The sequence below is a fragment of the Pelodiscus sinensis genome, chromosome 22 (assembly GCF_049634645.1).
Source record: "Pelodiscus sinensis isolate JC-2024 chromosome 22, ASM4963464v1, whole genome shotgun sequence".
NCBI classification, from domain to species: domain Eukaryota; kingdom Metazoa; phylum Chordata; order Testudines; family Trionychidae; genus Pelodiscus; species Pelodiscus sinensis.
The window spans coordinates 549,024-576,133 of NC_134732.1; the positions used below are offsets into that span (position 1 = coordinate 549,024).

At 56.0% G+C, this 27,110-nt stretch overlaps 1 protein-coding gene across 9 annotated transcripts in view; it reads right to left on the reverse strand.

Annotated features, from left to right (window-relative positions):
- The window catches only part of EXD3 (exonuclease 3'-5' domain containing 3), a 353,448-nt gene that overhangs the window by 39,928 nt on the left and 286,410 nt on the right, over nucleotides 1-27,110 (reverse strand). Inside the window, exon 20 of one of the 9 annotated variants that reach the window (XM_075905836.1) lies at nucleotides 6,982-7,008. The exons of 7 other annotated variants lie outside the window; for them this stretch is intronic. In XM_075905836.1, coding sequence (XP_075761951.1) covers nucleotides 6,997-7,008 — 12 coding nt within the window. In that variant the 3' untranslated portion in view covers nucleotides 6,982-6,996. Of the gene's footprint in view, nucleotides 1-6,981; nucleotides 7,009-12,925; nucleotides 13,933-27,110 lie in introns of those variants that run through there. One more of the 9 variants, XM_014570612.3, reaches the window with a different exon arrangement.

The following is a 27,110-nucleotide window of genomic DNA, read 5'->3' on the forward strand; positions in this document are numbered from 1 at the left end:
ACACAGACACGTTTCTCTGTCTTGCTGGCCCAACCTCAGAGCTCGTGCAATCGGCAGCATGGACGTGCTGCCACCTCTGCCTCTTGGCTGACAGGTTCCCTGGAAACTCTGGACTCCTCCGGGGCTGACGCCATGCAGACCATGGTCCTGCTTTCCGTGCTCGGCCTGGGCGTGGTGAGCACAGAAGGTCGCCGCGGGAAAAGGGGGCTTTAAACTTGCTTTGTGCCACTTGGATTCTGGCCTGAGCAGGGTCCAAAGAGGCAGAGAGCAGAGCAGCCTTTCCTGGGGGCGCATGGGGTGCACCACAGCCCACAATGCCCAGTGCCATGGCTGCCCCCTGCCCTCGCAGAGCACAGGTGGGCGGAGACAGTCCGGCACGGCCTCCAGCTGCCACAGGAACAACTGATACCCAGTGGCACGGGGCCAGAGCCAGCGCTGAACATTCTAGGAGGCTGTTCCTTTGGGTTAAGCCCACCCAGAACTAAGGGGTCAGGAGACTAAGAGTGAGGTGGCCCCAACCCCAGCGGTTTGCTCCTGCTTTAGATAATCTCCTCACAACCAACGGGACAGTGCACTGTGCCCAGAAAGCGCCCTGATAGCCAGCAACTCATAGGCAACCCCCAATTACAAGCAGGGCCCTGCAGCCCTGTGCTCCTGAGCAACCCTACAAGAAGAAACTAGCCTGTTTAACCCACATCCATGCAAAACCCCACAAGAGGAACTTAATATGAAGAAACAGGATGCAAGGAAACACATTTCACTTGCCAGCATCCACGGCTGCCGCTGACGACGGACGGGCTTCTGGCAATGCCCTGACGCCTCACACGCCAGTGAGATGTCAGAGAACCCTGATGTCCCTGGGTCTCCAGGGCTGGGGGGAGGAGAAGCAGTTCCAGGGGATCTCCTAGCTGTCAGGCTGTCACCAGCACTGGGGCTGGCGCTGGGTGGGTAGGGACATCTGGTGTATGAGCAACCGCGCTGCGTGCTCCATCACGTGGGTGACCCCAAAAGAGACAGGCCCGGTGCCCGGCACCACGCTGCTGACAAGCCCAATCTCCACTGCCGGAGGGAAAAGGGAAAAATGAGAGTGGGCGGAAGCTGCTGCCCCGCCATTCATTGTGCCCCAAATCCTGCTGCCTACAGAACATCCACGCAAGGAGTCCAGCCCAGGGTTCATTCCGGAGCATGGCACAGCTCGGTAAAACAGCGAGGGACAGCCTCTGGGAAGGGTTCGCCTGCAGAGGGGCTGTTCCCAATTCATGGAAGAGCAGGAAGGGCCTTTCTGTCGAGTAGGTGCTCTGAGCTCTCGCACACTCAGATACTCTGTGTCCTGCCGCTCAGGCCTGCAGGAAAGGATGCAGGAGAAGGCCTGTGGGCAGGCCAGGAAGTGGGGAGGGGGAGGAGGAAGGCACATTCACAGATGGGCCAGAATGAACCACTGGGGAGGTCTGAGCCCCAGTCACTCCTACAGCAGGTCTGTCAGGAACATCCGCTCTTCGTTTAGCAGGTGTCAGCGCCTTGGCAGTTGTTCCAGAGCCTCACTGCCCAGCCTAGTTTCCAGCCAGGGGAGCACGGTATGAATCGGTTCCCCTCTGCAGCCTGCGACAAGTCACCACTTCCCCGGGCTGGGAGCTGGGGAGACGCTGCTGCCCACAGCGCAAGGGACGCGGGGCTAGCACAGCCTGCGCTGTGGCCACAGGAAGGCTGGGCTGGCAGCCTGCTGCCTTGTTCCCACTGCAAGCCCATGGGCCTTGTGCCTCTCGCTCCCACTTGTGCCATGGAAGCACGTCCCCAAACAGCCATCTGCACAGGGCTGTTCCTGGAGTGGGAAGCCAAGGCCCCTACACTGGCTTCGTGCTGCCCGAGAACCAGAGCCCCACACTGATGCCAGACAGAAAGTGAAGCTCCACCGACCAGCGCAATCTCTCCTCCTGCCGACTGCAGCAGGCGCCCCCAGGCAGCTGGAGCGGCTGTGATCTACTAGTGGAATCCATCAAGCCTCTTGCTACCAGAACAGGCAGGAAAATGGTTGGGGCAGAATTTGCAAATTCGGGTTCCCCAGCTAGACACCTTCCTGCCCTTCTGGTTCCTTCATGGGAGTGAACGACTCCCTCCCTCCTTACCCTCTTCTCGTAATGCTGCCCCACTGGCCTCAACAGCCTCCCCAGGCCCAGGAACCGGCCCGGTGGAAAAGCTCTCTACTCCCAAACCAGATGCACGCCTACCAGTCTGTCCGGAGCAGAGGGGGGCTGCTCCTTTGCCCATTTCCACAGCTGCTTGGACAGACAAGCAGGGAGCAATCAGGGCTTGTGCTCCACAGGTGGCAGGAGGCAGAGCATATGCCAGGAAATGTCTCTCTCTTCTGCCCACCCTTGGAATCGGCTACAAGACGGGGGCCAAACTGGCACTGGACCAAAGAGTCCACAGGGCAGCCCCCCGGCTGAGTTGTGCTCGTGCCAGGCCCTGATACGCCCCCCGCACTCATTCCCACCACCTGGGGAGGCAGTCAGAGAGGTGCAACAGACTGCAGCAAAGACAAGGTGTGGCTATTTGGAGCCTTCACGGTGAAGTGCCTATTTGCTAACCCGTCCCTTGCTCTCGGTTTATCTGTCCCTGCCTCCCACATACCTGCCGTGGCTTTCACACGGCAGCGCTCCCCTCGCACGACTGCTCAGTCATCCCCAGCCCAGGAGAGCCAGTGCAGTGTGCGCAGCTCCTGCTGGGAAGCACAGGGCCTCCTGGGGGTGGTGCAAACTGCAATACACTGTGATCACCTGCACTCTGGCTGCCATGCCAGCACTGCGCAGCACATTCCCAGCTCTGCAGCCACTGTCCCGGGCATGTCCAGGACGTGGTGCTGCCCTGGTCAGAGAGACGTGCCCCTTCACCCTACCCCTACCCCTGCACCTGGCCAGCCTGCTCCCATCCAGCTGCCCTTAGAGCCATGCACAAGGGCTTGGCCAAGCTCTGAGGGAGGAGAACTCCTAGGTGTTAACCTACTGAGCCGGGGGGTGGCGGGAGGTGAGGGGAAGGTCTCTCCCTTGCCAGGGCCTCTCGCTGCTTCCTTTGCTCTGTGGGGACTGGGCCAGGCCGGAGGCGCCAGGGGCTCTGGCACTTTGAATTCAGACGCGGCAGGTTGAGGCTGAGCAAACTTCTCCTGGGAAACGGGCAGCAGCAGGAGTCTGCAGTTCCTGAGCAAGCCCGGCTGGGCCTGCGCGCCAGGGAAACGGCTCACTGCCTGCTTGACTAATGAGAAGAGCGACTGCCCTGGGCCACTGCGAAAGGTGGCCTCCCGGGGCCCTGCTGTGCTCTGCGGCACACGGGTGAGCGAGCAAGGCCCCCAGCACACGGGGAGCGCCAGCGCGCAGCCGTCCAGTCAGCAGCTGGGACTTTGATCTAGGCTGTAGGGAGAGACAAAGGGGACGGCTCTTCCTCCTGGCCAGGGCTTGTCTGAGCATTCCTGAGGGCTGCCAAAGGTGGCCTTTCGGCAGCCCATGGGCCACGATGCTGTGCCTGGGTTTGCAAGCAGGCCAAGACCGTTGCAAGCAAGGCAGACAAACGGCATCTTGAACTTAGAGCAGAAAAAAAGCAAAGGGGCCAAAAGCTCCAGGAACCGACCTGCTGGAAAACACTCTGCACGGGCTCTTCGCAGAACCGGGCTGGGCTGGCTAACCCAGGGGCCAAATGAGCCTTGTGTTGCTGGCGTGTGTGGCTTGACCAAAGCTCTGCCATGTGACCAGAAGGTTCCTAACCGCTTGCCCTGGGGAACGTCCCACCAGCAAACTCTCCACGACTTTGAATGCTCAGTTTCCTGCTAACGTGCATCTCCCCTCTGCACTGGGCCCGTGCGGGGGCCCAGGCCTGAGCGCCGGGCTCTGGAGTCAGCAGGGCTTCTGCTGCACGCTGATGTCAAAGGGAGCGCTACCTGCTTGCAAACCAAGCAGCAGCAGGACTCAGCTCACAAGCACAGCCCCTCCGGGCTGGGACTCTCATCTAGGCTACAGAGCCCACGTCTGGACGCCCCAACGACCCGCGTGCTCACTGGGCAAAGCGTTCTTCGGGAAAAGCTCTGCCATGCCCGCGGCAGGCACCACATCAGCACATCCCTGCTCCTCTCAGGGGGCTCATGCAGCCTCGCGGGTGGGTTCTGTCAGCCCAGCCCACGTGCTGCTCTCATCAGCGGGGGTGTTGCAGCCTGTGCTCCAGGGCCTGCGGCTCTCAGTGGCCCTCTACAGACACGTCTGGCAGGGCAGGGGCCAGGCCCCGGGCACAATGCCAGCAGCTAGCAGGAAAGGTCGGGGTGGGGAGGGCAGCAGGGACGGGCGCAGAAAGGACTCATTGTGCGCCCGGCTGCATTCAGCCAGGGCTAGTGGATACAAAACAAAACACGGCCCAGAACAGGACACGGCGCCTCTTTCCCAGGCTGCTGGTCCGTTGAAACTGAGCATTTCAGCAGCTCGAGCGGAGGGACGTCTGCTTCTCATGGCCAGGGCCTGACCCGCTCAGCCGGACAACGCCCCGCCCCTCCGGTGCGAATGCACACCCCTCCAGAGAGACCAGGCCCTTTTGGCTGGGGCTGGGTGTGAGTGTGGGGGCAGCCTGTTTGTTTCCAGGCAGTGCCCAGGGAAGGGAATGGCTGGGGGGGCGATCTGTTCTGGGTGCCACAGGAGCAGCACTTAGAGAGGGCAGCAGCACCTGCCACCAGCTGTGAGCTGCGTGGCTGGGATCAGCTCCAGAAATGGCCAGGCCTTGTCAGACCGGGGACTCTCCTGCCAGCTCTGCTCTGGACAGCGTCCCTCCCTCCTCACGCCAGTCGGCCTGTGGCAGGACCCGTCTCACTCGCTCTGGGCTGCACCCAGCACAACGGGGCCCTGGGTCTCCAGGTGCTCATGGGACACACACTCGCCTCCTCGCCAGGTCCACACTGATGGCTTAAGGGACGCAGTCCCAGCTATGTCGATGTACCTTAAACTGAGCTTGATGGGAAATGGCTCCTGCCGGCCTCCCTTGCTCCTCGCAGGGAGCAGGAGTCCTGGAACCGATTCGTGGGTCTTTACTAGACCCGCTACATCAAGGGCCGCAGCGCTGATTTTCCTGAAAGGCCTCAGCCTCTCCCCAAGGCTTTAGCACGGCCTTGTGCACAGAGGAAGGGTCAGGCTGGCTGCTGCGGGGATGGGGAGGTGCCCAGACAAGCGCTGCTGCGCGTTAGCACGTAACAACTTCTACACCAGACCTGGAGCAGCTGCAGGAGGGTGGGCAGCTGGCTCCCATTTCCGAGTTCTTTACATTCCCCCGGGGCCTCGGCGCTGGACTCGTGTATTAGGTGCATCGTGGTTGCACGCTCCAGACTGCTGAGCACCCATCAGGCTTTGTAGCGGACTGCAGGCCCATCCTGCCTTCTAGCGCCGCAGACCCACTCTGAGGACACTAGCTGTGTAGCCACACCTTGCCGGTTAGGTGTGCTCCGTCCACCAACACCTTCCTGGTCCCCAGAAGCTTCCCCTGAGCATGACCCCCGGGGCTTGAGATGAGAGGTCTCCCTTTGCTGAGGTCTCTGCTTCAACCAGCTCTGAGACTGTCTCTCACTTGTGCCTTCTGAGCAGTTGTGAGCTGATGGGCTAATTGGGTCGTCAGCTCATCAGCCGGATTAATTAATTACATCCCAGTCCCTTTCTGCTCTCTCTGAGAAACCCCCTGTGCTCTGTCCCAGGAGCATTATGGGAACCCAGGCCCCCGCTGTGCTCAGTGCTGGATCAACACGGAACTGGTGCTACACACGACTGCAGAGATCACTGGTGTTGTCACCGCCCCCACCGCGTCCGGACTTCCAACACGTGCGGCTCACGCGCTGCCCCTCAAGCCTCAGACTGACTTGAAACTCAGGAGATTTTTAAAAAATAATCTGCATTGGGTTTTCTCTTTGCCTTCTGGGGCTGGAGCTCCAAGGAGCCTTGTGGTCGAGCGTTTCTCCACAGCCGGGAGGGCGAGATGCGTCCTGTTTGCTGGTGTTGAAACGAAAGCGGAGATTCTTACGCAGTCACTCTAGAAGAGTTACCCACCCCATGCTGCTCGGGTCCTTAACTCAACTCCTTTTCGTTGGTTTTTTCCTTCATTTCAATCAGTGCTTTGGGGTGGGGCTGGGGAGGAGGGGGCGGGATGCAGGCTGCCCCGGGGAGAGAGGACAACCCCAGTCTTGTCTCTGCAGCAGCTTAGGACCAGGTGAGAAGCGCCTCTCCATGGCTGCTGCAGCTTCAGCGGGCACAGCTGAGGGGGGAGGGAGTGTCCCCTCCCCGCTGGGGCAGGTCATCTGCTCCCTAGGCTCCCCAGTCAGAGTGAGGAATGCAACAAATGGTGCACTTTCCCCTCGCTCCCTGACGAAGGGGACCAGCCAGCAATGTCCCCATAGGAACTGGAGCAGAGGAGGAGCTTCACTCACCTCCCACAAGGGTGCCTGGGTCATAGAGGCTTGGGGCGAGGTCAGTCCTGGACAGCAGGGAGAGGGTGCGCCCAGTCAGCCCCTTTCACCTGCCTGGTGATTCCGTCTCTTTTCTGTTTGGCTTGATGAGAAGCGATCCCATCCTGGCACATCCCATTGTCCTGGCACAACCAAACCCTGACCCTGCTTCAGGATCTGATAAGAGGAAGCTGCATGCCGAATTCGGTTTGGGAGAAGTGGGGTGGGACAATCTGCTATTGGGGGTGATGTGCAGAACCACACAACTTAGTTTAACTTCACATGGAACAGGGACAGACTTAGGCCAACAAAGTGTCATTCTCACCCTTCCATGTCAGCCAGACTGGAGAACTAGGGAAATGGTGCAGCAAGAGGGAAAATGGGGTAATGTTGACTTGGGGGTTGGCTCTTGCTGTTCAAAACTCTTTGCTCTTAATGTCTGTGTAACTTCAACAACTACCGTACTTCTCACCTGGACAGAGGGAGTCTTTGCTCAAGATGTAATGGGCTAATTGGCTCTTCCAATCAAGGTGTGGCTGCTGTCAAGGCACAGCCTGCAGAAGAACCAGGTAAGAGCAGAGTGACATTCCTGAGATTTTTAAGGTAAAAACAAGCAGAAAACCAAAACAAAACTGCGAGGGAGGAAAGGTGCAAGTGCTTTTTTATCCATCAGAAGAAGGCAAAAAACAGCACAGAGCCCCACTATTTTACATTGATTTGGAGGCTATCTTTAACAATGGAACTAGCACAATACCTGGCAGTGCTAAAAAGAAGAGACAAAGCACTGGCAGACCCAGCATCTATCTATCAACTCTCCAACTGTTGTTTGTTTTTGGGGGGGGTTGGCATCAGCGCTCTAGATTTATTAAACATAGGTGGAGGCTTGAATATTAGTTGCAGTAAAATATCACTGGACCTGTTCCCAAGCACTTACCATCTCAACACAACAACTCACATGGATTCTAGCTAAGTTCATGTGTCCATATTGTGTCTATGTCAATAGCTGGATTAAATTACCACACTCTGCAAAGCATGTCTCAAAAAGGCCTCTTTCAAAGGGTACCAGGCTGAATCCACATCACTTTGCAGGCCAATACTGAGCTATTTTTGTCTGAGTTTCCTGTACCTGCTTCTGGCATTTTTCAGATGGTGACGTTCCCCTGACCTGACTTAGGGTAGTAACTGTGAGCTGTAAAGTTTGGGCGCTGCCTGGGTGTATTCTGTAGGGAGCAGCGTGGGCCTCAGGCGTGAGTCAGTCAGAGAGGCTGGGGCAGAGAGAGCCAGCTGTACTGAATGGAAGGGAGCTGCCAGGCCACGCTCTCTAGCACAGCATTTTCCACGACCTGTAAGTAGCTTTCACCACGCTACTGTGCGGTGGTAGCCCCAGGATGCAGGCGTGAGCCAGAGTCCTGGTGGGTTTGAACCACGGCACTGCCTGTGCTTTGGGGTGCACCCCAGCCCAGCTCCAAATGCAGACAGAGCGGAGGTCAGCAGCACTCCCAGGGCTTGTCTTCACAACAGAGCCAGCTCCGGTGAAAGCTGCGTCTGGCCCCATCCCCGCGCCTGGTCACACAACAATCGCCAGCTCCAGATCCAGGGCTAGAGCCGGCGCACCACTGGCACTAGTGCTACGGCTGCAGTGGGCAGGCAGTGCCCGCGTCCCAGAGGGATTCACTAGAGCGCACTGGCCCCAGTGGGGATATCCTGAGCTCAGAGCCGTGTCGACAGGCTGAAGCCGGTTTGTGCCAAGGCCACTGCAGTATCAACACAAACCCACCCAAAATGGACAACCCTTGAAATCTTCCAGCAAGCCAGGCAGCGTGCTCCAGTGCCCTCTGCCGCAGGTCACTGCCTCAGCGCAGACGGCCTGACTGCCCCCAGGCACTTGCACTAGACAGTTCTTTGCTGCCAACCGGAGACAGGCTGCCGGGCTCGGCCCAGGCCCAGAGATTCCGCGTGACAAGACATCACTGGCACTAAAAGCCCCAAGCCCCTCGGTGTGAACCCAGCTTGTCCAGGCTGCAACGCTTCCAATGTAGTGTCCTGAGGGAGTCTGTGGAACTGGTCTCTCCTGCTGCCCTCCCTGCTTGCCTCAGTGGAATTCAATACAAATTCTTCTTTTCTAATTCCCCTCAGAGCTTTTACACAACAGCCCCCTCTGCCCCACAGCAGGACTGGCGGGGGGCAACTGCACTTCCCTCTCCGCCAGAGCGGCCCGGCCTGCTCCGGGCTGAAACACTCCAGCTGAGGGCACTGCTGCTGGCCAAGCTGGGCTTCGCCTGGTTTATGCTCTCGACTGCAGTCCGTAGTGCTAGTAATGTAGCATCTCACACCAGTGCAGAATTCCCATCAGAAAGAGAGAAACCACCCTCTATGTGCCCCAAGCCATGCGAGAAGCAGGACAGAACCTGTGCCCAGGGCCCCCAGCCTCCGGGGAGCGCACAACAGCCCATCACGGGAGTGGCACAAGGCTGTCCCTGGACTCCCCATGTTCTCAGTAAGGTTGCTGCTGGAGAAGTGGCTGGCAATACAAGTGCAGAGTGGAGAGCCACAGGCCAGCTCTTTACTTGGAAGCAGCAAGTTCTGTACTGGCAGGTGTCATCGCGCCACGTGCCGGTTACGGTGCAACTCCGTGGATATCGGGCTGCTAAGGGGCCAAACGACAGGAGACCCCACTAGAAAGCAGGTTCATTGTTGCTCACAAATCTTTTTCACAGCGTTGGGGTTTAGGCCGCCCGCCCCGGAAGAGACGTGCATGCTCCATACACGGGCCATTGAGAACTAAGCTAGGAAATACATCACTGCAGGATTTACTATGCACAATTGTGGGGAATGGGCCACATGGAACCGAGCAGATTTCTCCCAGCACTGACATCCTGCCTTCTGTGTTAATTTGCTTCCCCTAGAGCCTGCAGTGCAACCGGGGTCAAGGGAGGTCAAAAGCACAGTGCCAGCCTGGCTGGTGCGAGGTGCTCACCGGCGGGAAGGTGTGCAGCAAGGCTTCGGAAGCCACCACGCCAGCGGAGGCTGGGGCACTAGCCCCTCTCTTTCCCCCCTACTGCAGCCGAAGGTGCAAAACACTTTTCTAGGAGGGGCTCGTGCTGGGTGTGAGCGCGGGGGGAAGGGGGAGCAGGGTCCTGTTGCGCCTATGGTGAGAGCAGACCCAGCATGGCGGGTTCTGTAGAGTTCAGAATCCAGCCCTCCTCTGTGGACAGAGCTTTGTGTAGGCTCAGCCGGGTCTCGGTCAGGCACCCTCCTCTCTGCTGTGCTGTGGCAGGTAAGCTGGAGGGCTGGGGCCTTGAGGCCTGCTGGGTGGATGTGCCTGGGGAGGGCTCCGAGGGTCTGGATAAGAGTCTTTGTACACAAAATCAGAGGGAACACTGGCCCAAGTAGACACTTTTCATACACAAGGCTACACCGCCTCCCTCTTCCCCGCCTGTCTGGTCTGAGTAAGACGTCTGCTTCTCTGCCAGTGTCCCAGTCATGGAGCTACCTGCAAACCTGGGGCTAGGTGGCACAATGGGAGCGGCAGAGTCTGCACTGCCACTGCCCGCCTGACCTGACAGGCAAGTTTAGAAGCTGCCATCTCAATCAAGCTCGGCAGCCGGGCAACGCTGGTTCCAATCTGCCCCTTTGCCTCCTGCCCATTCCCACCGCTGGTGTCTGCCCCATGCTCCAGGCCCTTCCACGGAAAGGGGTTTGCACTTGCAGCTGCTCAGGCTTTGGTACCACTGGGCCAGAACACAGGGTTTCATTCCTGGGCACTGACTGGTGACAAGCCCATGGGTGCTTTCTGGCCAGCTGGTTCCTGGATCATGAGCCACGCTAGATTCCAGCCTCTCCACGCCCCACTGGCTGAAGCGTGAACCCAAAGCTCAGCTCGGCCCACACTGCTAGGTCCTAGCTGCTCTCCCCTCTGGGCAAAGTTCTCTGGTTTTCAACATGGAGTCACACCCTGGCCCAGGCTGGCTTGAAACGAGGCGCTTGGGCTAGGCTCTGCATCTGGGATGAAAGACAAGCTGTCCGGGTGTCCGGAGTGAACATTCTGAGGCTGAGAGTTTGCCCTGCAGTCGCTTGTCTCCTCACTGGATAGTCAGAGCACAGGGATCCCAGTGTCAGAGGCAGCATCTCTTCCCTCCCCTGCCCACTTCACAGAGCTTTAAAAACTTCCGCTTCCTGTCAGGGTTCACACACTCCCCCCTTCCTGGTTTTGGTGGCGAAGGGAAGCTAAGTTGTGGAAAGGCTTTAGGGAGAGTCCTGGTTCCTAGCCCAGAGGACACCAGGTGCTCCTTGGAGATCATGGGAAAACCTCAGTCTCGCATCCCACGCCCAAGCAGATCTGCTGCCGGCACAAACTCATCTGAAATTGTAGGGTGCACCCAAAGCAAAGCACCCCCTTTAATAACATGAGATGCAACCACTCCATGTCACACTGGGGTGCTTTTTTCTTTGTCTGTGCTACTCTTCCTTTTCTGCTCTGTGCTTAGAAAAATACACAAATAGTTTGTTTGTGGGAAAATTGCACCTTTTTAGAGATAAACTGAAACCTGAAAACTTTTGAGTTTGAAAATTTCTCTCGAAATGACAGTGCACCTTACTGCATGGAAATGATTCGCTGATGGCTTGGAACCAAACACAAGTCCTAATTAGTTCTGACTTTGTTCACAGTTAGTAACGGGACCCTGTCTGTGGAAACAGGACCAGCCACAGCTAGGCCAGAATTAATTAATGCTTCCCAGTCCGACTGAGCAGCACTAAGGACAGACAGCTGGACCTTACAGAAGGCTGAGAGGGAACAATCAGGATGTGGGGCCACAGGAGCAGACAACCCCTTGTGTTTGGCCATGAGCTGAGGCCTGCAGGTGGCTGAGGAGCGAGCCTGGGGGGTCCTATGCTCTACAGCAGCGCAGGGAAGAATGCAAGAAACAGAGCCTAGAAAGGGGCTGAAAAGGGTATTCCAGGGAACCAGCTTGGGGCCAAGGAGCAGAGAAGAGATAGATTCTCAAAGGTCACCCAGCAGGCGCTGGGAACAGGAGCAGAAAGCAAGCCGAAGTGAAGACGTGACGGGCAGAAGAAGCTTTTTGTTTATTTGAGATTCTTCAGTTGGACTTTTGCTACCTTGGAAGAGGTTCTGTTTGTTTATCATTTGGCCAGAGGGCCAAGCTACATCTCCAACACAAACTGGAGTGCGCAAAGCCAAAGGAGGGAGGGAAACTGAGGCAGAGAGGTGTAGCCACGCTATACTTAGCCTGCAGGAGACACCAAGGGTACGTCTAAACTACATGCCTCTGTCGGCAGAGGCATGTAGATTTGTTTTTTTGGCAAAGGCAAATGAAGCCACGATTTAAATGATCGCGGCTTCATTTACATTTACATGGCTGCCGCGCTGAGCCGACAAACAGCTGATCAGCTGTTTGTCGGCTCGCGCGCTAGTCTGGACGCTCCCCTGTCGACATCGAAGCCCTTTGTCGGCAGCCCCGGTAAACCTCATTCCACGAGGAATAACGGGGCTGCCGACAAAGGGCTTTGATGTCGGCAGGGGAGCGTCCAGACTAGCGCGCGAGCCAACAAACAGCTGATCAGCTGTTTGTCGGCTCAGCGCGGCAGCCATGTAAATGTAAATGAAGCCGCGATCATTTAAATCGCGGCTTCATTTGCCTTTGCCTATGTGTCTAATCTACATGCCTCTGCTGACAGAGGCATGTAGTCTAGACACAGCCCAAGGGGCAGCCATACCCTATGAAATTGGCCTTCTGAATCATTCTGGTGCCTCATGCCCTAATTTTCTTCTATGGGCTGGGGTCCCTCCCTAGATGACATGAAGCACTAATCCCCCACTCCCTGGAACTGCTGTGATGCATCATGGGAGGTGTAGTCTGGCTGGGGGTGCCTGGCTGATAGAAGCGGACTGGGGCATGAGGCACATCAAATGACACCAGCTGAGGCACGTCGAAGGCATTGCCAAATCCAGCGTTTTGCTTTTCGGGGGCTTGTTTTCTCAGCAGAAGACTCAGGGTTTTCTCCCAGAAAGCTGAGATTTGTCATGAAAAATCCATTTAGCTGCAAAGGTGGACTTGTCATTGAAAACAGACTGGACAAGATCGCTTTAGTTGGCCCTCACCTAACCACGGTCCACCCAACAGTGTTCACAGCAGTGCTGCGTGACATGCAGCTTAACCCATTTGCTATTGGTGGAGCTGAGCCACAGTGGGAAAATAGCAAAAGGAGCCCAGGCTCGGCTTTGCTTAACTCAGCTCCCCACGGCAGGGCCAGATCAGGAGTGCGCAATCATTTCATAGCGGGGCACCACAGCAGGTTGTCTCCTCCCATGGCTCCACATCCAGACTGCTCTGCTCTGCACCAGCCTGTCTCCATGCTAGAGCACAGTCCTAGCGCCTGGCCCCAGGAGATGCACTGCGGGGTCTGCCTGTTGCAGCTGTGTAGCTGCTGCCTGTGGTTAGCCGGGAGCTCGGCGGCCTGCTCCCAGCCTGTCTCTGTGGAGCAGTGACTCCTACGCACAGCCAGGAAGCCGCGTCTGCTACCCTGGGAAAGTACAAAGTTCAGGTGACACCTTCACAGCGTGCTGAGCCCCACGGGGAGACAGCAGGGAACCACTTGCTGAGCTGCCCCTCCTCCCTCCCCACTTCTCAGCCCTGCTGCCTGACGCCGCTTTCATCTGACAGAGCAAGTGGTCCTTTGATCTCCAGCGAACTGGACGGAGGTGAGAATCCGCACAGCAGTCTCTCCGATTGCAGCAGCATGTCACCCCCTGCAAGCTGCCCCAGCGATCTCCACAGAGCCGTGGCCGCTGATTGGATAAAACCTCTGGGCCAAATGGCTTGTAGTCCAAACACCACCACTTGGCCCATTTGGGGCAAGGAGATGTCTGGATTTGTTCCATCCACGCACACCACTGCAAACCATTAGTAATTCCTCTCATCTCAAGGCAACTGTGAAACCTACTCTTACCCCAGGAAGAGCAGGACCATTTCCACAACACACCTGGAAGGCCACTTTCAACGAGATCTGCCCACTGATGCACAGATTTGCCTATGAAAAGGAACATTATCGTATGTAGACTGACTTCCTGTGTAATGGAGAATTTCACCAAGGATTCCTTCAAGCAACCCCCAAATGTATGTCGAATTGGAACACATTTCAGAACTCATCCGTTCTGCATTACAGCCTTCAAATCGCCAGCCCTACAGAAATCACTAGAAAGCTGCCAGTTCTTTGACAAGAATTTTATTTTTACTTACACAGGTTGATCAGCTCTCCCATCAACTTACAAAAATGAGACTAAACTTACTAAGATTCAACAAGCAGCCTTACGCTCTGCAGCTTCCACCAGTAGAGCATTCCACAGCCGGGTTTTGCTAGCGTGGTCCTTCCCTGGCAGCACGAGGGGCTCTGGTGAACAGCCCGCTGCTGGGAGCATGGTGGGTGGTGACTTGAATTCACTGTGACCCTGGCTGTACCTTGAAGAGACACAGAATGATCTTGTGCTTAATGAAAAGTGCTGGAAATAAGACCCCTGAATCCTATTCTTTGCTATCTGATGAGACTCTGCATGATCAGCTTCCTTATGCGTCAGTCTCCCTGGCTGTGTCATAGTCCCCTACATGACAGCACCGTTGGGAGGCCAAATTAGCCAATACTCATGAAGTGCTTTGAGCTCCTGCAAAGGAAGAGACTCAAAGAGGAAATGTACCAATAATGCTGTTGGCTGAAGCCAGGGCTGTCGGTCATGCCCCATGCCCCCAGGAGCAGGTGTGTCAGGCTCCACAGTGTGCAGACGGTGCGGATGGAGGCTGAGAACGGCTTCTGCATCAGCCAGATGCAAACCCCCAAAGGTAACAGGCCTCCCTTAGCGTCCCCCAGCCAATGTGAGATCAGACCACACCTTGCACAGGACAGACAAGGCCCTGCCCGAACACAAGAGGACACGTCAGGAGAACAGGAGCAGGCAGAGTGTGTGGGAACATAGCAGGGAGAAGAGGAGGAGACAGGCAGATGGAAGCGAAAGCAGAGGAAGGTGCAGGTGGTTAGAAGCACAACAGGACGCTGGAGCAGGTGTGCACAGAGGTGCAGAAGCAGTGATGATAGTTTAGCTCCAGGCGGGACCAATAATGCAAATACAGGCTACACATGCCAGCAAGACAGTCACATTGTCGGATCCAGGGCTTCCTGGCCACAGTTGCTGAGATCAGTCACACTGGAGGCATGAAAATCAAACTCAAGCCAAGAACAAAATACGTTGGGGTGACCAAGCAGGACCCAGCCCAGGCTGGATCTAAGCAAATACCAAAGAGAAGATTCCACAATTACTTGCAGAGATGGTGGGAAGAAAAGACATGATCAGCAAAACGCCAGCAGCTCTTAAAGTAGGGATGAAAACCTTTAGAACACAATGTCAACCTGGGGAAGACGAGAAGTTGCCGTCAAATGCAAAATAAATGGCTGGCTGGATTCCCCCAAAAGCTTTGTGAGGGTGTGTGAAACTTATGGTTCCACAGCCCACTAGAATCATAGACTCCTGGGGTTGGGAGAGACCTCAGGAGTCATCGAGTCCAGCCCCCTGCCCAAAGCAGGACCAACCCCAACTCAATCATCCGGAAACCCACCGACCGCTACACTTACCTTCATGCCTCCAGCTTCCATCCCAGACACATTTCTCAATCTATTGTATACAGCCAAGCCCTAAGATACAACCGGATTTGCTCTGATCCCACAGACAGAGACAAACACCTACAGGATTTTTATAGAGTATTCCCACCTGAAATACCCACCTGGAGAAGTGAAAAATACAGATTGACAGAGCCAAGAAAGTACCCAGACATGAACTACTTCAAGACAGACCCAAAAGGGAGAATTACAGAATTCCACCTACAGTCCACAACTCAAACCCCTCCAATGTATTATACACAATCTACAACCCATCCTGGAAAATGATCCCTCACTCTCAGAGGCCTTGAGGGAAAAGCCTATTCTCGCTTACAGACAACCCCCCAACCTGAAAGAAATTCTTTCTGGTCACCATGCTGCACAACCACATCATAAGCATCCAGGAACCCAGCCCTGCAATCAGCTGTGGTGCCATCTTGGCCCACATATCTATACAAGTGAATTCATCACTGGAACCAACATAAGCTACCAAATCAGAGGATCATTTAACTGCACATCCAGTAATTTGATCTCTGCCATCAAATGCCAGCAGTGCCCCACTGCTATATATACTGGACAAACTGGACAGTCTCTGCGGAAAAGAATCAATGGACACAAATCAGATATATGTAAAGGGAACATACAGAAACCTATTGGGGAACACTTCAATCTACCTAATCACTCTTTAAAAGATCTTCAAGTGGCAGTCCTGTCACAAACCAATATTCAAGCTAAATACACAAAGAGGCGTTGGAATTACAATTCATCCACAAATTCAATTCTCACTCTGATGGCCTCCTGAATCGAGATAACGGATGGCTGGGACATTAGCAACCTAACATTCAATGAAGGTGCCAACAGCTCTTTGTCTGTGTAGATTCTTGCGCTGGTACCCTTCCTATCCATTGCTAACCTATGATTCTTATCTGCTTCTTTTAACTATCCAATTTTTAGGTGCTTATAGGTGACCAGTTCTGCCTACTTGGTTTTCCCTTTGATATTTTCAAACCCTCTGCTCCTTGCTTCCCACTCCCTTCCTTTTTTCCCCCTTCCCCCATCTCTCCTATTTATTTTGGATCTGCACACCCTAAACTCAAAACTCCGGTCATCTGAAGAAGTGGGCTGTGCCCATGAATGCTCATGATCCCATCGACATGTTTTGTTAGTCTACAAAGTGATACCAGCCCATTGGTTGTTTTTTAAATCATCCCAGCCAGGGCTTTGTCAAGCCAAGACTTAAAAACCCCTCAGGATGGAGATTCCACCCCCTCCCTAGGGAACCCAGCCCAGACCTTCAGCAATCTCCTAGGGAAATAGTTTTTCCTAATATCCAACCTTGACCTCCCCCACTGTAACTTGAGACCATTGCTCCTTGTTCTGCCACCTGTCACTACTGCGAACAGCCTCTCTCCATCCTCTTTGGAACCTCCCTTCAGGAAGTTGGAGGCTGCTATCAAATCCCCCCTCACTCTTCTCTTCTGCAGACTAAGCCCAAATCCCTCAGCTCTCCTCATAGGCACACAGACACCCCCCCATCTGGTCAATGTAAGGTACCAGTGCACGCGTGTACGCACACAGACACCCCCCCATCTGGTCAATGTAAGGTACCAATGCACGCGTGTGCGCACACAGACACCCCCCCGTCTGGTCAATGTAAGGTACCAATGCTCACGTGTGCGCACACAGATACCCCCCCATCTGGTCAATGTAAGGTACCAGTGCACGCGTGTACGCACACAGACACCCCCCCCCCGTCTGGTCAATGTAAGGTACCAATGCTCGCGTGTGCGCACACAGACCCCGCCCCGTCTGGTCAATGTAAGGTACCAATGCTCGCGTGTGCGCACACAGACCCCCCCCCCCCCCGTCTGGTCAATGTAAGGTACCAATGCTCACGTGTGCGCACACAGACACACACCACAGCTCAGATTCTGATTTCATTTACACCAGCCTCAAACCCGAGTAGCTCGGCTGGCTTCAGTGGAAGAAGGGCAGACAGCAGCGGGGTCACTGAGTTCAGAACGTGGCCCCAGGCAAGGCTGTGCCACGCTCACCCTTCAGCAGTATTTATTAACAAAGTCTCACAACAAGCTCTCCCTGTGCCCGCCCTCTACCCTCGGTTAGACACTAAAGCAAGGCTGCAGCAGCGCAGGCCTGGCATCGCCAGTCCAGCCAAACAGGTTTTACCAAGCACGAGGAAGTGTTTCAGGTCGCTCATCAGAACAATGGGCACCCCCTCCCATGGGGCATGAGCACACTGGTACTGTGACGGGCCATGGGTGGGACAGGAATCGAACTGCAACAGCTGCTGCCCAGGCGGCAGGGGAGCACGAGAGTGGGCTGCAGGCACACTGATGGGGGAGGGAAGGCCAGCGTCGGGCTGCCAGCCATCCAGCACCGGCCAGGAGTCTCCAGGAATTAAAGATTCATCTTTAATTAAAAGTTGTGTCAGGTGATGAAACCTCCAGGAATATGAGCAGCCAAGCTGGCAACCTAAGCAGGTTAGACAATGCAAAACAGTTTGTGACCAATCAGCTGCTGCTTTTGCTTGCAGCAGAGAGCCCAGGCTAAGCCAGAGGTGACACTGCAAACTGGGGGATTGGGAAGAAACATGGGGCTCACTTTGCCCCAGGCCTGCCTGCGACTGGCTCCAGCAGGGCTGTGCTGATGCAGGGCTCCGGGAGCGCTCTCCTGTGGAGGTCTGGAGCTGGAAGCTGTAGTGGTGGAGAGCACTTCCCATGGGCACCGTGCTGGGCAGACACCGCTCTAAGTCAGTCTAAGTTACTGGCATTCGGTTATGTCGCCTGTGCACCTGAACCAGCAAAACGGAGCGGACTTGCAGCGTCGGCGGGCCAGCGCTTGTCCAGCCGTTAGCGCTTTACCTGGCCAGGCGGGAGGAGGCTACGGCCCAGTCTGCAGCAGAATGTGTCGGGTCCCTTCCCAGCTCAGACACTCACTAAGCAATTGCGATGCGGCTGAGAAAACACCCCGGGGATGAGGCTGTTTGGTCATGGTGAGCTGTAAACCCATTTGTGAGGGTGTCAAGAATCCTGGGCTGGAAGGAGGATGGATGGGAGGGAGAGGGGAAGAGGAGAAAGGGGCTTAAACCCTTTCAAAAACACTTCCTCCCCTTCTAGCACTTTACCTGGAATCCCCCCCCCGCCCCTTGCTATTTTCTCCAAATTTCTGACTTCCCTTTATTTCTCCTTCTTCCTCCGTTTTTTCCATGACCATCTCCTGTTCCGTCCTCGGCCTGACCTCTCTTCCACTCCCCCCAGTTCCCCTCCTGTGTCCGCCGCACTGGAGAAGACTCTAGCGGGAACATGTTGCTGTGTTGGCCCCACTGGTTCAGTCTGGCTGGGGGAAGCGCAGCTATAAGCAGGGCTTCAGGAGGCCCTGGTGGCTTGATAGCCACCTCATCTGGCTCTGCACTCAGGTTCAAGGCGCGTGACTTGGGATGCCAGCAGCTCAGTCCACTGGAGAAGGTTAAGAACAAAGTCTAGTGAACGCAGAGCCTGGCTTGCGTGCCAAGCCACTGACGCTCAAGCTGTGACTTTGTTTCCCCACTGCAAGCCGTCCGACAGCTAGCTGTATCGAAGAGCTGGCCCCAGCAGCTGGTTGAGACCCACGCCCGCCCGCGCGCGCACGCCAAGGACGTGTGCTGCAGAAATGATCAGCAGTTCAAGGAACTCAGGGCCACCAGGGCACTGCAGGAGCTGTCCCACATGATCAGTCAGAGACCCCCTATTATTTCATTCCCCACCCCCCATTGCACAGGTACCAGAGTAATTAGCCAAGGCGATCCTGAGGCAGCAGGAGAGAGACACGTGGTGGGAGTGGCGGAGGAAGAGGAGAAACGACATACCCTGGGGTCCCGGAGCGTTCTGGAGGGGCGAATGAATGAAAGAAAACAAACAAAGCAGGGAGTTCTCCTCTTGGGGAGGGTCACTTGGGACGCCTGCACTTTTTCAATCCATTTCCAGCTTGGCTCCTGCTTCCGCCTTTATCTGAAACCAGTTTCCGTTGTTTATCCCCGGGGCAGCGGATTTGGACTGAGAGGCTATTAAACGGCTTTCTCCTGGCTGGCAGGAAGAACAGCGCTTGCCCAGCTTTTGCGCGAAGGGGGGGGCTGGAGGGGCTGCGTGCGCACGTGGGAGGGAGGGCAAACAGGGATGAATCGCATGGCAGAGTTTTCTGTTTCCGTGGATGCTCCTTCAAGGGCCTAGGATTTTTGCCACACCGTGCCCTGGCTGAAGCCGCGTTTACACCGGCAAGTGGCAGCGCAGTAAATCAGCTCCCAGCACAGTAACTCCTGCGGTGTCCAGGTGCTTAGTGCGCACAAACTCTGCCGTTGCAGTGCTGTGGAAAACCGTCTCAGCGTGAGGTGCCCAGCTGTCTGCGCCGGGCGCCAGTGGAGATAGCCTGGCCGGGCACAGCGCTGGGCGCGTCCCACAAGGCCTGTGCTTGACTCTCTGGTCCTTGGTTTGAGCTCTGCTGCCCTGCTCTCAGGCGACCAACCCTCAGACCCACCCTTTGCCTTTGGGCCCCTTCCTGTTTGCTTGGCGACGCCTGGTGTGTTCTCAGCATCTCTCCAGCTGGCCATGTGGCTCCACACACCAGGAGATCCCTGGCCTGGAGCCAGGCCAAGGGGCTGGACCTCACCGGCATGTGGGGAGAGGAGGCTGTGCAGCCGTAGGAATGACAACACCTACGGGCAGATCTCTAGGTACCTGGCCGAAAGGGGCCACGGCCGGGACGCTTTGCAGCGTCTACAAAGAGCTGGTTGTCATGCTTGGGGGTGACCCTAACCCCACTGCAAAGAGCCCCCTGGATACTTCGGGGGCTGGGCCAAGACAGGAGGAGACCGTTGTGCACCAGGGTACGGAGGAGGAACAGAGCCAGAGGATGACTCCGCGTCCACGGCTGCATGTAGTCAGGTGCTCTCTGCTCTGGAGGAAGCGAGCCAGCCACAGAGCCGGGACGGGGCTCTGATCTGGGGAGTCGAGCTGTGGCAGAGAGCAGGCTCGGCTCGGAGTGAGGCTGTTCTGACATATGACCACTTGGAGAGGTGGAACAGGATGTCGACGGATACTCGTGCTTTGTGATGATCGGCCTCGGGGATTTCCAGGCCAGGCTCATGGAGACACAGGGCAATCCACTCCCGCAGGTTCTTTGGAGGAGCTGCTTTGGTCCTTGCCGGATAAAGGGGCACATTCCTGTACCACTGTGCCAGCATGGGGCCGGGAGAAACCATTGCTGCACATACGTACGCTGCAGAAGGGCCAGGGTGGCAGCTGCAGGCTTGCAGAAGACCCTCCTTTGCTTCCCTGCTCATCCTGAGCAGTGAGAGACCTTCCAGGATGAGCACAGCCTGTAAGATTACTAGGCCCTTCTCAGCAGTGTCGGCTCTCCACAAGATACACATGCCCCGAGCACAGTAAGGCACCGGACCAACGAATTCCCCCACCTCTGTGGCTAGCTCTTGAGTCTGGGGAGGGGTCTGTGGCTTATGTGCACGAGGCTTGGGACAGCCAGTTAATGAACGGTATGTTACTCGTGCTTGTGTTTACAAACCATCCTCACAGTGCTCCATCAGGTGCTTCTGTAAAATGCACAGATCTTGCCTCGGGATCCCAGGCTGCCTTGTCATCCCCGGCCGAATGGCTGTGCAGAATGAGACTGTGGCCGTGAAAAACTCAAGAGGCCCCTTTGCATGATGCCATGCTGCAGCGCACCGAGGGAAAGGAGGCAGTGAAGGAGTGGCAGGCTAGCAAGAGGCGGGAACAGGAGAGTATGGAACATGAAGCCACATGACATTACAGAGCACAAGCGGACATGCCCCAGGAACTCCTAGCACTGCAGACAGAGCAGCTGGGCCAGCCAGGGGCCCAAGACTCTTTCCCACACAGTTTGGCCACCTGCCTGTCCCCAGTTGGCAACTGCCACATTCCACACTTGACTCCTCACTGCCCTAGCCTGCAGACTCCTGCCAGCGGCCACTGCACTCAACCCCTCTTCTCATGCAGCTTAGCCCTGCAGAGCGTGCAGCACAGAAGCCACTGAAAGATGGCGCCAAATGTGGACAGAAACGCAGGGGTTGCTGGGATGCAAAGGGAGGCACCACGGGGCAGTGGGACAGGACCCAGCATGCCCCGCACCTTCCCACAAGCCTCAGTGGCAGAGGAGGAAGAGGTGCGCTGTGGGAGCTACCCAGAGTGCACCGCTCCGAAAGCTGCTGGAAGTACCGCGAGTGTGGCCACGCTACTGCGCTGACAGCCGGCTGCGGAGACCCAACGGCGGGTTCTCTGCCGTGCTCTGGGAGCTGCCGGCGCTGTACATCTCCAGGGCAGGCACAGCCGAACTCTGCAGCGAGCTTCTCAGTGGGAAAGTTAAGGGATCTGCGGGGAGGACTGGGAGCAGAGGAGCCTGGAGACGCTACAGCTGAAATGGTTAAGGAGGCTTGATGCCGTTTTCTCAGTCCGGACACTTGTGTCGCAGCCTGTTTAAGCTTTCATTAGACTGCAGCTTCAGCAGGCCACGGCCCTAGAGTCAGACAGGGCCTGTCCTCTGCTGTTCTACAGTGCTGACTGCGAGGCTGCATGTCAGCAGCCATGAAGAACCCCTTTGGGAGCATCCGTGTGTGTGACCAAACATCTGCATCACCCCAGAAAATGGCTTTGGATTCTTTTGGATGAAACACAATACACATCCAATATTCCTACGAGAAACGTTTAAGCTTCCCTCTGTTATTAGCAGCCCCAGAGCCTGGCAGAGTTTCAGATTGCCTGTGGGACATTAAACGCCCCATGGCCAGTGCATGGCAGGTGCTCGCCATGCACTCCCCTGGCTACTTTGCTAGATCCTAGCAAGCATCGCAGCCAGGTGCGAAGAAGGCAGCAAAATTCAATTTAGCTTCAATCTGATGTGGGGTTTTCCGTGGTTAGCCAGTTAGCCAGGCAGGGTGCACTAGGTTGGGTGTAATGTGTGCTTTCCAGGGCAGTGTTGCCTCAGGTGGGGAAGTTCATAGCTGCCTCGCAACTTCCTGCCTGGTTCCAAGCCCTGGAATGGGTGAAACTCAGACCCAGAGCTGACCTGTACAGCTTCCAGGGCGCGTCTCAAACAGCGGCTGAAAAGGGAGCCTTTCCCTTTCAAGTACACGTCTTCCTGGGGCTTGATTGGTCAGATAAGATCCCAGCAGCCGACCCCTGCCACCCGGCCTGCTGTGATTTCAGAGAGGAAGGGATTCGGAGGTAAACCCTGTCCTTGAAATGGAGACACTGAGAAAGCCAGTGACAGCTCAAATCCTAGGGCTGGAAGAGACCTCAGGAGTCAAGTCCAGCCCCCTGCCCAAAGCAGGACCAACCCCGACTCAATCAACCCAGCCAGGGCTTGGTCAGGCCAGGAATTAAACACCTCTAGGGATGGAGACTCCACCCCCTCCCTAGGGACCCCATCCCAGGGCTTCACCACCCTCCTAGGGAAATGAGTTTTTTCTAATATCCAACCTGGACCTACCCCACTGCAACTTGAGCCCATTGCTCCTGCCCCCACTGAGAACAGTCTCTCTTCAGCCTCTTTGGAACCCCCTTCAGGAAGCTGAAGGCTGCTCTCAAATCCCCCCTCACTCTTCTCTTCTGCAGACTAAATAAGCCCAAATCCCTCAGCCTCTCCTCGTAGGTCACGTGCTCCAGCCCCCGACTCACTCTGGTTGCCTCTGCTGGACTCTCTCCAATCAGGATGGCCCATCTGGCAAGGGACGGGTTGGAAAAGGGCCTATTTGAAATCATGGGAAGGTGGGCGGGCAAAGCCCCCCCACATTCTAAAAGCCCCTCCCCAACCTTATGGGGGGGACACTGAACCCATGTTCAACTGAATTCGGGGGACAAAAAATGACAACAGGGTCAAGGAGTGCGGGTCACAGGCTTAAAATAAGGGAGCCGGATGGGGACACCGAGCAGAGAACCCCGGACAGCGCCCACCGCTCCTCAAAGCTGTCGATGGAGCCAGTGGACGCGGCCCAGAGGAACTCTGCCCGGATTCGTGATACGAGGGAAGAGCGGAAATAGGCCCCACAGTCGCAGAGAACCCCTCGTCCAACATCTTACTCCTGCTATTATAGACGGCAGCTTTCGCTAAGGCCAGGAGGAGGGTGACGAGGTCTCGCGACTTTGTGGGGCCACGGATTGGGTGTGCGTAAATAAAAAGGTGAGGGGAAAAGTGCAGCCAGAACCTCAAGAGGAGGTTCTGGAGGAGCCGGAATAGGGGCTGCAACCTGGCGCATTCGAGGTAGGCGTGCGCCAGGTTCTCCCTCCCGCCGCAAAAGGGGCAGGTGTCTGGGATTGGGGTGAACCGCGCCAAGTCCACGCCCGTGCTCGTGGCGCCGTGAAGGAGCCGCCAACTGATGTCCCCGACGGGCCGCGGGATTAAGGTGGAATAAACGCTGGCCCATCGGGGTTCCCCGCCCTCTATAGGTCTGCGATAGGAAAGGAAAGCAACACCTGCCCTGTCCCTGGTGTTACTCGGGGACTGACTCTGCTGCGTGCCCTCTGTCTGGGAATGTTACTGCTACAGGGACGTGCTAAACGGCCAGGTTAACAGGCAGCACCTCTGAGCAAACCTTCCCTCAGGATTCTCCCGGAGGGCGGACAAAGTTGGAGTCACTTGTTTTCAATTTCACCTGCTTCCGTCTGGGTCCCTGCTTCCAGGGAGTCCCACGAAGAGGCCACCAGGAGGGCTGTTCCACACGTGGTTCCACTCCAAACTCAGGGCCCTCACACCCACTGGAAAGGCACGTTTCCCCTGTGGAGGGTCCCTCCCGCACCGCTCTGGGATTGCCCCTCCCCCGAATGTTACTGTACTGTACGTCATGGGCTGGCTGCTCACCCGCTGTGTCCCGCAGGCCCGAGAGGCTCTTCTTCGCACAGATCTGATGAAGAACTCGGTCTGTCTGCACCTCTGCCTTCCGTGTTCGTCAGCCCAGAAACCGAATGGGAATCCCAGTGACATCGGGCTCTGCAGGCCCCTGGCCCAGGCCAGAGCATGTTCTGGGATGCTGGTTCCCATGCTGTAGCCAGCAGCACTCAGGAGAGGGGCCCTTCCACGCGTGACAACAGAGCTCTTGCCTGTCGTCAGTAAGGAGCGAGCTACGTGCACAGACACGGGACTCTGAACAACAAAGCCAGTGTCCAAACAAACCTTCCCAGGCCCTGGGGTCCCCGGTGACCTGGGGTTAGGCTGGACTTTTCCTCCTGCCTGGCCCTCCGGAGGAAGAATGTCCCTAGACACTGTGTGCCACAACTGGTTCCCACGGATCCCGACCTGCTCCTCTATTTATCAGCACCGACCCGCTAATCCCTGGTACGAAGGGCTGAGTCAAGCTCAGTACAATGTAGCACAAAGTGAGGGAGGATGGGAAACAGCCCCAAGGGAGGAATGAAAACCCTTCACCTTTCCACAGCAAATCCCAGCCGCACGCTTAGGCCCATCCCTGTGTTTGTAAAGCTAACCTGTGGCAGCGAAGCCAAGAGGAATCCAAGCAGCTGGGGGCTGGACTCTAGGTCATGTTTAACCAAAAGTGCTAGCTCCCTCTTTTCTCCCAGGTGAATCCAGCTTTAAGTCTCCTGTGTGTTTTTTCAGAGCCTAGCACATTCTCACTCCCAGGGTATGTCTACACTACAAAGTTAGTTCGAACTAACAGACGTTAGTTCTAATTAACTTTGATAGGCGCTACACTAGCGCTCCACTAGTTCGAACTTAATTCGAACTAGCGGAGCGCTTAGTACGAACTAGGTAAACCTCATTCTACGAGGACTAAGCCTAGTTCGAACTTACTAGTTCGAATTAAGGGTTGTGTAGCCCCTTAATTCGAACTAGTGGGAGGCTAGCCCTTCCCAGCTTTCCCTGGTGGCCACTCTGGCCAACACCAGGGAAACTCTACTGCCCCCCTCCTGGCCCCGGAGCCCTTAAAGGGGCACGGGCTGGCTACGATGCCCATGCCAGGTGCAAGCCTGCCAGCACCCAGCCAGCAGACCCTGCACCTGGCACGGCTCGAGCCAGCCCCCCGATACCCTCCAGCCCTCCCCCTCTTGCCGGGACCAGGCTGGCGGCTCCCGGGAGCTTGCCCGGGACCGCAAGAGGCGGGCACCCGCCTGGTCTAGTGCAGACATCATGGACCTCGTCCACGACCTCTGCACTAGGCACAGGAAAGTGGCCATCTAGGGCAGGAAAGCTACCAGCCTGGCCACCCAAGAGCAGGTGTGCATGAAAATCAAGGTGGTCCACTGAGACCCCCGACCCTGAGCCCTGAGCTTACAATGGCCGTACTCGGTCAGACCAAAGGTCCATCTAGCCCAGTAGCCTGTCTGCCGACAGCGGCCAACACTAGGGACACTGGAGGGGATGGACCGAAGACAGTGACCAAGCCATTTGTCTCGTGCCATCCCTCTCCAGCCTGCCACAAACTTTGGGCAGGGACACCACTCCTACCCCCTGGCTAATACCACTCCATGGACCCAGCTTCCATGACTTGATCTCACTTCTCTTTAAACTCTGTTCTAGTTCTAGCCTTCACAGCCTCCTGCACCAAGGAGTTCCACAGGTTGACTCTTTGCTTTGTGAAGAACAACTTTCTGTTACTAGTTTGAAGCCCATTCATTTCCTTTGGTGTCCTCTAGTCCTTCTTTATGGGAACTAATGAAGAACTTTTCTGTATGCACCGTCTCCACCCCACTCATGCTTTTAGAGACCTCTATCCTGTCCCCCCTCCGTCTCCTCTTTTCTAAACTGAAAAGTCCCAGTCTCTTTAGCCTCTCTTCATATGGGACCTCTTCCAAACCTCTGATCATTTTAGTTGCCCTCCCCTCTCCCACCTCCTTTTCCCAGTCTCCCCCAGTTTTGTTCAATAAAGAGAGATTCTATTTTTGAGTACACGTTTTCTTTATTTTGTACATCAGGAAGGGGGGCTAGGGAAGGGTAAGTGGAAGGAGGTGAGGGAGGAATGGGGTACAAGCCCCCGATGGGGAGGACTGGGCTGGCTCTGTGGGCTTCTGGGGGTGGAAGCTCTCCTGCAGCCCCCCAATTGCCCCCTCTCCCCAGATGGCAGCCTGCGGCAAGTGCAGCCGGTCTGATGGCCGAGTGCTGTGATGTGCCCAGTGTGGGCACTCAGGGCACTCCAAGCCAGGACTGCTTTGCAAGTGGGGCACCCCTGAGAACTGTCTGTCCGGGGTGGGGGTCGGGTCCCTTTAAGCACAGCCCTCGGCTAGCCTGAGGCAGCAGCTCCACGCTCTAACTCCTCATCTGATGCCCTGCCGGCACTGCTTCCAGCCATCCTTAACCCTAGTTCAGGGTCCACTTAATGTGGACATGCTAGTTCGAATTAGCAAAACGCTAATTCGAACTAGTTTTTTAGTCTGGATCCGTTAGCTCGAATTAGCTTAGTTCGAATTAGTTAATTCGAACTAAGTTAGTTCGAATTAGCGCTGTAGTGTAGACATACCCCCATTGACTTTCTCAGCTGAGAACTCAGACCACGGGTACCCGGGTGCCTACCTTTAAGGCAACCACAGTTACAAATCTGCACTAAAATCCTGAGGCATTAATTCCTAACAATTTTATCTGGGCAGAAGCTTTTGTGGGCTGGCACCCACTTTGTCAGATGCATGAAGTGGAAACTTCAGTTTGTCATAGGCACAAAGCTGGGAAGGTTACATCACCATACGAGGGACCAGAGCTAAGGAGGTTAAGTCAATCGGGGTGTCACCCCTTCCTAACAGCTGATGAGAAGGTAAGAATCCCACCAGGGGGAAATGACTCATGACAAGAGCCAGACTCTTCCGAACCAGTCTGCATGAAGGGACTTGCCAGGCAGTGCCAGAGCTAGGGACAGAGGCCAACAACGCTGACTGCCCCTGCTCTAACCACTAGACCAAAGTGCACCTGCTCCCAGAACAGGCTTTCTCTATGCAGATGGACCAAAGCTGGATGCTTGATTTGA